The sequence below is a fragment of the Camelina sativa genome, chromosome 1, assembly GCF_030686135.1.
Source record: "Camelina sativa cultivar CO46 ecotype springtype chromosome 1, ASM3068613v1".
NCBI classification, from domain to species: Eukaryota; Viridiplantae; Streptophyta; class Magnoliopsida; order Brassicales; family Brassicaceae; genus Camelina; species Camelina sativa.
This window is the reverse complement of record NC_141880.1, coordinates 3,947,851-3,959,966: the sequence shown is the minus strand read 5'-3', so window position 1 is coordinate 3,959,966 and position 12,116 is coordinate 3,947,851. Positions and strand designations below refer to the sequence as shown.

Sequence of the window (12,116 nt, the reverse complement as noted above, 5' to 3'; positions counted from 1 at the left end):
AACTGAAGCAAGCATATTATATTAATACCGTTATGTTTTGTTTCAAGCAAGGCTATATATTGAGAGACTACCAAACGATAATTAACTGAAAAGAGTTACTTTAACCAGACGACCCAAATCATTTGAACGCTCATGTTAGCCATGCCTTCCCGCGATACCATTAAATTAACGCACAAACAAAAATTAAGTAAAACTTATTACGGAATTTCTTGTAATCCAATAATGGAAAAATCAAATGCATGTGACGAGGACAACATCGGAGAACACATTTATAAGAATACAAAGGTGTTGTTAAATTGTTTAAATTTAGTGTTAGTTTTAGATATAGATGCAAATGTTGTTCTGTTCATTTGACCAATCTACCATTTGTATTCAGATGTTGTACATGTTTGGAAGAAAAATTTAATGATTATGCCTCTTAAATGTCAACAAGTATTATTGTATTAACTATATGTACTAAATATCAAAAATGAAAAACTCATGACTGTTAAAAAAAAAAGAGAGAAAGAGAGAATTTAATCATTTATACAATATTTATAGCTATACGTCGATTTGATTCTTACATCTTCCCTCGAATCAAAGAGAAAAAAATATTACAAGAAGTATGTACACCAATTAGTAGGAATTATTTACCAAAAAAAGAATTAGTAGGAACTATTTTATAATAAAATACGTAATTAGATATGTATCAGTATTTAACAGTCATGAGTTTTTGACAAAAAAAAAGAAGATATGTATCAGTATTGTTAGTTCAAAAAAAAAAAAAAAATGTATCAGTATTGTTTGCACAAAAAAATAAAAAGATAGGTATCAGTATCACAATTATCAATGGAAACCCAAATTTCAGATTATACCATACCAACTATACCTGAAATGCATGGGAAGGCTCATGACCCCCATTGACAGATTCATAAATGCCTTTTTCCTTAACAAACCATCTCACCCATCGATAGATGATCCTTGAAATTACGACCTCTCCATAGATGACACCAGTAATATAATTAACCCAAATACCTAGTATTTGAGATGTGGAGAAGACAATATTTCCCGGTATATTAACAAAAACAAACATTAATAAATAATGTATCATATTCATATTTTAAACCTTTAACATTATCATTCATGTGTACTATTTAAAATTATCATGTGTTACCAGATTTCTGTTTATCATTCATGTGTTACCAGATTTCTGATTATTTTTGTTTTTATGAATCTTTGGATCTCTGTTACAGGTCAAGAACCACCCGTGGCCTAATGTTGATGCTCATAGCGGAGTGCTGCTGAAATTTTCTCGTCTAACCGAAAGCAAGGTCTTAAACTGCATCCTTGTCACTAAAGTGTGATTCGTTTGGGATCAGAAACTGTTCAATGTGTTAAATGTTCCCTCTTCTCGGCTCTATATACGCAGGGTTGTTTGATTAGGGACTTTTTAGAAACCTCGCACGAAGACGCAGTAGTTTCTTCTCTTCCGAGTTATGTGATCTTTCTTTTTTCTTCTTTAGAATTTAGGGAAATTGGAGAGTATTTGCCATTGTCTTATTTATATGTCCTGAAGCAAATGTTAGGTACTCTTCAGTCTTCACTAATTCTGTTATCTTGGTGGAAATATTTGAAATTTGGGATCTTTGTTATTAATTTGCTGCTTCAGAACTTATTGTTTGATCTATACTGAAATGCTATCTATCTATGTATCTGGATGCAGGTAACAGTTAAATCCAACCCGTTCTTCGTCAGATCAGTGTTTGAGGCTTCAGTTTTTCAGACTTTTATTTGTGTCGACATGGGCTACTATAACAATGCAAGTGTCTTTTGTTTTCTTTTTTAGCTCTACCACTTTTATGTTCAATTTTTTTGTTCCATCGTTCCTTGTTTTCAAAGCCACGATATGGTTGCAGGTGTTTGATGAATGCAACTACCAAACTGATATCGGTAATGACAAAGGATTTAGATTATGATTAAGCCTTATGTTCATGAGTTTTCACGTTCTTAGTTTTAAAGCTGCAATTAGTAAGTCTATTGCTTCTCTATATCAGGTGGAGACCTACATGATGGAAGGGAAAATATTCTCCAGGTAAGCTCATCTTTATACTATATAGTCTAACACTTATAGCTGTACAATCTTGGTTTGACCCTAGCCTTATAGACCCTAAGAGGAATTTGGAATTGATTTCCAAGATTTAATTAGCTTTTGTATATTTAGTAATTATATTCAAATAGACATTACTACCTGTAGAAATGGTTATTGTTGTTGCTTTTACTGTAATTCCAGGTTATCTTCCTCATGACTTCTATTCACAATACTCAGCATATGGCTCCGAGCATCTATTGGAATCTTTACTTCGTAAGATGAAACAGTACAAAGTTGGCCGATATAATTCTCAATCATCGTGTTGGGACAACAAGAGGACATGGTTGAATGCATAACATGTTTGAATGTATAACACGCCGTGACTTCTTGTACTAGAGGATTGGTGAGTGATGATTATATTACATGTTTGATAGATATCACTATGTTCTGAAAGCTAAAAGGTTTATCCACTAAAACAGGGTAACCGAAGCATGCACAGTCACAGAGGATTATTTGATAAGTGATTATAGTGTGATGAACTTATAACACTGTGTTTTCTTCCAGATAGCCATAAACTCCGCTGGATTGATGCCACATGAGACTTGGTTGCAGTCATCTATCCATGATTTCTGAATTTTATCTTATTACTTTGGGAACTTTAATTTGTTTTTGAAGTTTTTATTTTCTATAACTATATGATTATGCACAAGGAAAGAGTTTTTCATATTTGAAAAGATTGGAAAACTATAGTCTATTCAATACAAAACCGAGACTTCTGTTCTGTTTAAGTGATTTCTAAACATTTTCTTAAGAAATAGATAAAAAAGAAAATAAAGTTTAGAATGACTAACCGGAGTTATCTTATTCGCAGTTTTATGGCGAGACACCATACTTCTAACCATGTTCAATGATGAACTTGAAAATATAGCACAGTTTGTTAAAACAGAACAGAAAAAACCAGCAAGCATTACATATCAAAACTATCAAATATAAAATTATAATCGATTGGATTGAATATACAGCTTAACGGATTAACAAAGTCTTATCTGTAAAGATCTTCTTCCTCGCCATTTTTGTCTTTTATTTGGTTCCATTTTTCCCTGTGCTAAAAGAAAGAAATAAAATCAGACAATCACCCAAAATTATTGAGTTATAAAGAAAACATGTAATAAGAAACACAAAGAGGATCTAATCTAACAAACAAATTTACAAGGAATTAAAACAATCTAAAAATAGTATTGGATAATATCAATATTTTCCTCATTTTCTCAGGCAAACATAACAACAATTTCAAACATCATAATCATATATTGAACGAATCTAACTAAAACACTGATATATAATTGAGTATGGCTATGATATTACACCACAAATTACATACGAAAACTTGAAGAATATTACAGACACTCTTTCGATAAAATCATTCAAATTTTGAATAAGGAAATTTGAATCGTCTGAATCAAACAGCGAACACAAATACCAATCTTGACTTACCTAATTGGTTTTGGGTTCTTTACTTTGCTTCAACTTTGAGATGGATTCGATGCTAAAGAGGATTGACTCAGAGATTTGCGTAAGAAAATACAACCGATCGATCGGTTTCTACTGTAAAAGATACAGCTGTTCATCTTCTCCATTTTCCCCAAGTGGTGAAAACAAAAACAGCTTCCTCATGGGCCATCTATTTAAGGTAACCATTGTTTCAAATTCGAGGCCCATCAGTTTAAGATACCCACTAAAAAAGACCCAATAACAAATTAAGAAGTACGTACGTACACATTCCATTCATATACGGTAAGCAAATAATTCTATAGATTAAGTATACTAAAACAAATACATGTTAAAAAGTTAAAACAACATCAAAACATACAAACACAATATATTCATTAAATATAAAAAAAAGTAGTGTAAATATGGGCCTTAAATAAATAAGAACTGATCCATCAAATTTCATTATAATCTATATTATTTCATTATAATTTATATTAACATTTTTGAAATACATTTTATTATGTCTTTTTACTTTTGTTTATTTAAAAAGTTATTTACAACATTAACCCCTAAAACATTTCCAAAACTAACATTACTACAGATTTTGTTTCCTAAATATTTTACATTTCATTCCAACTAAATAAATAACAGTAATCAATATGGAAATAGAAACTATCATATATTTAACCACACATTTTGTTGTGTTTTGAAGATATTCTATATCTGAATCATTCGCAAACAAAGAAAACAACAATTTGATTCCCATTTTGTTTTCCAAAACCTGTGAGATTTGATTATTAACGTAAGAAAAACTTCGATTGACATTTATTTAAATATTATAATTAACATATATAAACTTAATAAAAATAAATAAATTATTACGAATATATAAAATTAAAAAGTTTAACATACTATATAATGTGGTTATATAGTAGATGAGTTATAAAGATGACATGTTTGAATTAATAAAATATTATTAAATTTGTGTTAATACGGGTTAAATCCTCATTTAATTATTTATCAACACTACTAATATTAGAATATTTAACATAAAATCAAGTTAATTTAACTAAGATTGTGTAAAATAATTGAATCATTAGGAAAATGTGACTTAATCACAGCATATAAATTACTTATGTATTTAGATCCCTTATTTTTTGTTATAATAACTAAAAACCAAAATAGAATCTCAAACACTAAACAAAACAAACTAAATATAACAAACAAATGGTCATGAAGTGTATTGCGAGTTCAAAAATAATATAAATATTTATCCGCACAACAACCGAAAAATTTAGTTATTTCTTTATTTACAAAACATCAAATATTTGACAAATAGATACAATATAAATATAAATTATAATAAAAATTATATGTCCGCGGTGTACCACATGTTAAAATCTAGTGGGTATAGTAAAGAAAACTAAACCCAAGAATCGAAAATAGAAATCATTAGGCATATTATATACAATTTGCAACAATCAATACAAACTACAATCATTATACCTCCACAAAATGATATTACAAACATGCATACTATTTGTAAGAAAAACACTTGCAAAAATTCCACAAAACAAATTTTCAACAAACAACAACATAACTATTTTTTTCCAGAAAAAAACTTCTGAAAACATACCCGCACGTACGTGCGGGTCCGAATCTAGTATAACATTAATTGTTTTAAAAATACTTTATAGTCAAGAAAAGGTAAGACACTAAAATGTATAACTCTAACATATCTCAAATAATGAGATTGTTATGTCATTAGGATATAAACTTTCAAATTAGAGAAAACCATTTTCCTAATATTGTCTTATTCTATATTATAAAAGAAAATTTACACCAATACATTGTAGATGGTCTAAGAACATATTATTTTAAATTTTTCACATCATTACATTTTATTAGTTTCATCAATGTTGTTTTGAAAAATATAATTGTTAGCTATATCATTACTTCATCTGTTATTATACATATAATATTAATTATTAAAATACTTAATAGTCTAGAAAAAAGGAAAGACACTAAAACGTATAAGACGCAACGTTTAATCGTGACTGTTTGTATTCTTACAAATCCACAATCCCCTTTTCGTTTTAGTTAACAGAGGATAAACAGGAAAACCCTAATTTGTGAAAATCATGAAGAGCGATCTATATCTCAACTTCATCCCGGAAGGACGAGATGGTGTATCCACGCCAAGGTCATAAATTCTTGGAATGTCAACGAATTCTTCACAAAACGGGTTCTTCTTCTCATGGACAAAAATGTTAGAGTAGTTAAAACAGTTCTTAAATCATAGTTTTCTTACACAATGTTTATCAAACTTTGAAGGGTGACACAATTGAAGTCGCCTTTGCACCACACAAGCTCCGGAAGTACATTTACGAGGATGAATGATATGGTATTAGGAATTTCAAAATCATCAATCCAACCCTCAAGGAGAGGAATAACCATCATCCTTATCAGATCAAGTTTACGAATGAAACAACCATGACTCTGCTGCAATCAATAAATTCCAAAAATTATTTCCGATTCGAAGATTTGGATGATATTTCCGTGGAATAATCCATCATCCCATCTCTTTTGGTACGTTTTTCTTAAAACAGTTTTAAATAATTTAAGCTAAACTCCATGAAATTAGTATTTGATATCTTTGTGTTGAGAAATCTAGAGACTTTTTAGGAAATTTGGAACTTTCTGAAATGGTCCCTTCCATAGAAAAATACAAATTGAACTTTTATACTAAATTAGTTATATACGAGTGTTAAATAGTTTTGGAACATTCATTTATTTCAATGTAAAGTAAATTTCTGGCTTTTTGCCAAAATAGATGTTTGGACTCTGTTAATATAGTTATGAAATCTTTGTGATGAGGAATCTAGAGATTTTTTAGGAATTTTGGAACTTTGTGTATTGGTCCCTTCCATAGTAAAGTATAAATTGAACCTTTTTACCAAAATAGTTATATGTGAGTGTTAAATAGTTTTGTTTCTGATATTTTAAATAGATGCTTGCGGGTGTGCAGTAGATGTGAAGGACAACAAAAATCAAGAAAATGGAAATGAATGTAAAGAAGTTGTCTTCACGCTATTAAATGGCAGGTAAAACATATTTATTCCTCTTATAGTGATATAGGATTTATACGTTTGAAACTATTATTAAATTTATCGACTATTTACATTTGTAGGAATGAAACAATAAAGTGTCGTGCGGTAAACAACTATGTTACCCATTTCATGTTTTCATGGGAGTCATTTGGATGCCATCTCACATACAAAATCGAATCGGTGTTTTGTGTACTGCATTTCTAGAGGGTTGGAGAGTATGAAGGTACATACTATATATTCTAGCTACAACCATCATCTCTGGCAAATTACGTGGCTTTTGCATATGAACAAGCTTCTGCATTTTCCATCTTAACCCATTGAGAAAAATCCCTTCTAGTTTCTGCTCATCCAACCCAAATACTTGTGATAAAAGATCCTTAAATCGTTGTATATACTTCGCCATTGTTCCTGTCTGTTTGATACAAAACAAACTTATACTTAGTCCTCTAATCTTCGATCCAAATTTCAGCATCAATCCCGACTAAAACTGAACCCAACTTTCAAACTGTCTCCTGTTAATTTCCAAGTTGTACCAGCTCAATGCTTCTCCTTGCAAGCTCACTAAAGCTAAGACTAGTTTCTCTACATCGTTGTATCCACCCATTCGAAAGAAACGCTCAGGAAGCGCAATCCAACCATAAACCCCAAAGCCTTCAAATACTGCCATCTCTATGTTCTTGAGAAGCTTTTCTCTAATACCAGGCCTATTATCACTAAGGCAAGGTTCCATAGGAGCGAATGGTACTTGATTAAGTCGATCTTGCAGATTCTGGTTCGCTTAAACCACCAACATCATATATCATCTCTTTACTCGGAAAGGATTGAATAAGAAATCATTTTTTTGGCCGATCTTTGAATCCAAAGAATCATACTTTGAATCCATACGAGCTGCAGATGAACGAGTCTTTGTTTTCACCTCTAACAATTGATCGTAAAATTCAATCGCCACTTGCTCCAGTGTTGATAACTCCGTCATCGGCGATAATACTTGCTCCATCACCATCTTCAATCTTCGAATCCGTTGATTGCAACAAAACCCCAAAATTGCTTGAAAACCTAATCTTCTGCGATGATTGCGATCAAAGTCATGACGCACCAATTGATAGAGTTAAGAACTATAAAATCTATCGATAACTCTCAGTACTTATTTATTGATCAAGAATGGTGAATACAAGAACCCTAACAAATAAGAAGAGTGAGCTACAGTTCTCAAACTCTTATCCTCTCAAACAGAGCACGCAGGCTCTGTTCCCTTTTCTCACGCAACTCACAACTCTAATTACGCAGGATAATGTTCACAATCCTCCTCTAATTCTATTTATACTCTAAATTTTTCTCTTTAGCTCTTGTCACATGCCTCTATTTCTCCCACATTGCTCTCTTATCATATTGTCCCACTAACGTCAGGGAACGAGTATCTTTTGCGAATATCTTTTGCTTTTCTAGTTCCTTCTTTCCTCATAAGATTTTCCCAATATCAGGACCGTCTGAAGAAATTCAAGTCAGAACATGGGAAGGTCCAATTGGGAAACATCACTGTTACTATGGTAGAAACAAAAATGACTTTTACGTTTTTTGTTTGTTTATTTGATTTTCACCTTTCTCATCATAATTCTCGTTGAAAGAAAGTTTGTTGGTGGGATGTACCTGGATTGCTCTCACTAGTAAAAACTGGGTATATAGTTACGGTATATGGCCACAGGTAAAATTTGTAGCAAAAATTACCTACAAAAAGTAACCAATATAAGTTATGCTAGAAGGGTTTTGAAGTTCGAGTTCAGAAGGTCAAGTGAACGATGTTGTTTAGGGTAGTTAATTCATCGGCTCATGGAGCTATGTTTTTGTTAAAGTTTTAAATTTCTTGTTTTGTTTTTGACCACATAATAATGAATTTTATACATTGCTGAAGATGGAGAGAACGCTGAAAAAGTGAAAAAAATGATGAGGAAGAAGAAGAGTATGACGAAGAAGCGAACGATGAAAGTAACGATGACAACGACAATGAAAATTGACCATAAAAATGACGAGAAAGTATCTGAAAAATATGAAAACAATGAATGTGAAAGAAATACTAAGACATATGTGTTAGTGGATAGTTAGAAATCAGAACATAAGATTGATTCATTATTCTTTTGATCATATTTGATTCCTAAATACAGTTATTTTTTATAAATTTTTATATAAATTTTTAAAATTATGTATTTGAAATAATTTTTTTACCTTAAAGGTATTTTTTTTTAATTAAAATTTCATTATGATCAATCATATATAATTTCCCCCAAAATATATCAAATACATATATGATGCATTGAAATTCAATGAATTCATATGTCTTCTTAAACACCAAAACTGGAAGAAAAAAACTTGGAGCTTTCGTAAACATGAAACAGAAATAATTAAAAAAGAAAAAGAACAAAAAAAACATACAATAGTTGAGTTTAGTTTTTTTTCCAAGGGTAGTCGAATTTTTCTGGACCAGCATTTTTTGATAAGTAGATCCCATCAGGTTTGGCAATGTATACACGTAACTCACCACATCGACGAATTGGAGCACTTCCTCTATATGCTCTATAGTATTGAGAATACGCCCCGTGTTGCAATAGGCAATGCCATGTTGTCCTATCAAATACAGCCTCTTGGAAATCAATACGAACTGGGTTACTTTTGAATTTCACTGCCCCTTCTCTTCGATGTTTTTTGTTGGATTCGCAACTGACTTTGAGATTTGTACCAGGGCGGAGTGCATTTCGAAATATTATTGTGTTATCTTCGCAAGCTTCATTGAATCCGAAAGACAAAGTAATAATTAACAAAAAAGCTACGAGACAATTCATTATTTCAAAATCTAAGTGTGAACATGAAAATGTAAGGTTTTTATAGTCTTTTTTATATGAAATAAGAAGTTTTAAAGGCCATGCAAAATTTAGATAAGTGATAGAACATGTAAATGTAGGGTTTTTATAGTCTTTTTTTATATGAAATAAGAAGTTTTAAAGGCCATGCAAAATTTAGATAATAAACGTGACCCAATTAAACTCTTGTGGCTGAGCATCGTGTGCCAACAATAGTGTCATCTAACTATCCCGAGACTTATGAATAGGTCCGAGACTAATCCATAGGGGAGGTGCAGCCCACGGATAAACCTTCTCTCCGAATATTTAAATGGATCGTAAGCAACGACTCATATACATGTGACCACATAGTAAATTCAGACCATCTGGGGAGAATTGATCTTTGGTCTGGACCAACAGGGCAACTCTTCTAACCAGATAGAAACCACTAGCCCACCACATGGTTATCTAACTATTTTGTTACAAAAATATATATACCACATTTTTTTTGTATCTCAAAAGATTACAGTTTTTTTTTTTTTTTTTTTGATTAAAAAACATGAATAGTTAAACATAAGACACGAAATGAGTTCATATAAAGGGATATAAGAATATTATATGTTTATATTATTTATTGAATTAAAAAGAAAAAAAACTGACTAGTAAATAATAAGCCATATTGATGGGAGAATAAAAAAGAAATGAATATATTGAGAAAAGGTTGGTTTTGTAAGTAATATTAGACTATCATATTAATTCTTAATAAGAAAAAGAAATCATGTAAAGGGAATTGAAAAGGAAAACTAAGAAGATTTTGAGAAAAAAGACTATGTATGTTGGTTTGGTTTGAGAGAAAATTTTATAAACATCATTAGGGTTTGGTTTTAGGCTCATGGTGGACTTATAATAATTGTTGAAAAATTAAAGTTGTGAGCTTTTTGCCTTTTGGTAGCCCATGTATGTTGGTTTTAATGTTATTTAATTTAATTTAATTTATTTTTTAAAAAAAAGGAAAAGAAAAAAGATAGAAAAGGAAATTTGCCAATTCTCTCTCGACAATAAGAAATAGGATTTGTGATTTTCTCTCCGCTTATAAATATTATTAGTATTACTAAGACTACTCGTCTTTCTTCTTCTTCTTTCTTTGAGAGAGTGAGAAATCAAAATTAAGGATAGAGAGACTCTTCACTACCGTTCTGTGCAAGCAAACGTACAAATTAAAGAAGAGAGGTATGATCTCTTGTTCGTATTCTTAGATATGTTGACTGCTTTTTTTCTATCTTTGACTAGGTTTTTTTTTTATTGGTTCGATTTTTGTGAAACAGGTGCTCGTTGATCGATTTACTTGACTCTCTCGCTCTCTCTCTCGCTCGTTCTCGTGGACTCAGAACGAAACCATCGCCTACGTGCTTACGGTAACAACACCAAACTGATTTCTGTGTTAAAAAACCCTCTAATATTAATGCCTTCACCAACATCTGTGTTAAGTATATAATTCCTTTGTTACCTTAAAACTATGAGAATTTAATAAGCTCTGTCTCTTGTCTTATACCATATAGAATCACTCTCTGATGATTTTTCAGATATGGTGCAGGTGAGGATTGGGAGGACCAGGATTACGTACGAGCCGTGTTAGAACCTGTAGCTACAATGCACAACGCCAGCAAGCTTCAGGAAATAACAACTTACTACTACAGAAGCAAGCACATAAGTCAACAAGAAGGCCAGGTTCTATATTATTCTTTGTGATATTGTATTGTAATTACGTGAGATCTTTTTCAAAAAAAATTACGTGAGATCATGAGAGGCCATTCTAGTTCGTTTTTTTTTTTCTTCTTCTTCTTGTTCATTCAACAGTTAACACTCCGGGATGCGGACCTCCGAAAGATAGCTGGTCTCCTGAGAAATCCATCTGCCCTCAAGCGAAAAAACCAGTCACAGTTTGTCTCAAGCCAAAGGCATTAACCAGAATAATGTGTAAAGGTAGGTAAAATACTTAATAACCCATTCTGAAACCACCAACTCTGGTTTCATGTTCCTCCTGTAGTTGTATCTTTGTGTGTTGATTGCCACACTGCAGGGTAATAGTGTTAAAAAAAACATTGCTAGCTAGCACTATCAAACATATTCAGGAAAATGAAGATGTCAAAAAGCAAAAGATAGATGATGCAAAATCAAGACAGGTGGGAGCCAAATTGTTACAAAATCATCCTGATTCACTCCGTATCTCACTACGTGATTTAAACTCTTTCCTCCTCATTACTGATTTATGGCCAAAGATGGAAAAATCCTCTTCTTGCTCTGTAAGTAATCTCAAAAATCTTCTGCTTTTCTGTATTTTGTTCTGTTTCAAGTTTAACTAACTTCAAACTGATTGTAGTGATCGACAGTTTTTAGTTTTGTGTGTTGATTGTCTCATTGACTGCAGGGAAACTTAGCTAGCTACACCATTCTGATTCAGGAAAATCTAGCCTCAGGAAATAACAACTTAATCCTACCGAAGGATGCAGAGAGATCAACACCAAAGCCAGGTTCTATATCATTCTTTCTGAGAATGAATTGTAGTTAATTAAGTGAGATATGAGAAGCCATTCTAATTCTTTGTTTTTTCTTCTT

General features: G+C 31.6%; 1 protein-coding gene and 1 long non-coding RNA gene across 3 annotated transcripts; both read right to left on the bottom strand.

Moving 5' to 3' along the window:
- Positions 1 to 507: 507 nt before the first annotated feature.
- Positions 508 to 3,730, bottom strand: LOC104762871 (uncharacterized). 2 transcript variants are annotated; one of them, XR_015580564.1, is made up of 3 exons: positions 3,563 to 3,730; positions 2,920 to 3,168; positions 508 to 1,014 (listed from the first exon to the last, which is right to left on the bottom strand). It is a non-coding gene; the product is annotated as an uncharacterized LOC104762871 (long non-coding RNA). The 2 variants fall into 2 exon arrangements; XR_763676.3 differs by having other exon boundaries at positions 2,920 to 3,173; positions 3,563 to 3,726.
- A 5,214-nt stretch (positions 3,731 to 8,944) lies between these two features.
- On the bottom strand, positions 8,945 to 9,573 carry LOC109132230 (S-protein homolog 14-like). The gene has a single exon (XM_019243561.2). The coding sequence runs from the start codon at positions 9,501 to 9,503 to the stop codon at positions 9,108 to 9,110; it is 396 nt and encodes a 131-aa protein (XP_019099106.1). The 5' UTR covers positions 9,504 to 9,573; the 3' UTR covers positions 8,945 to 9,107.
- Between the last annotated feature and the right edge of the window lie 2,543 nt (positions 9,574 to 12,116).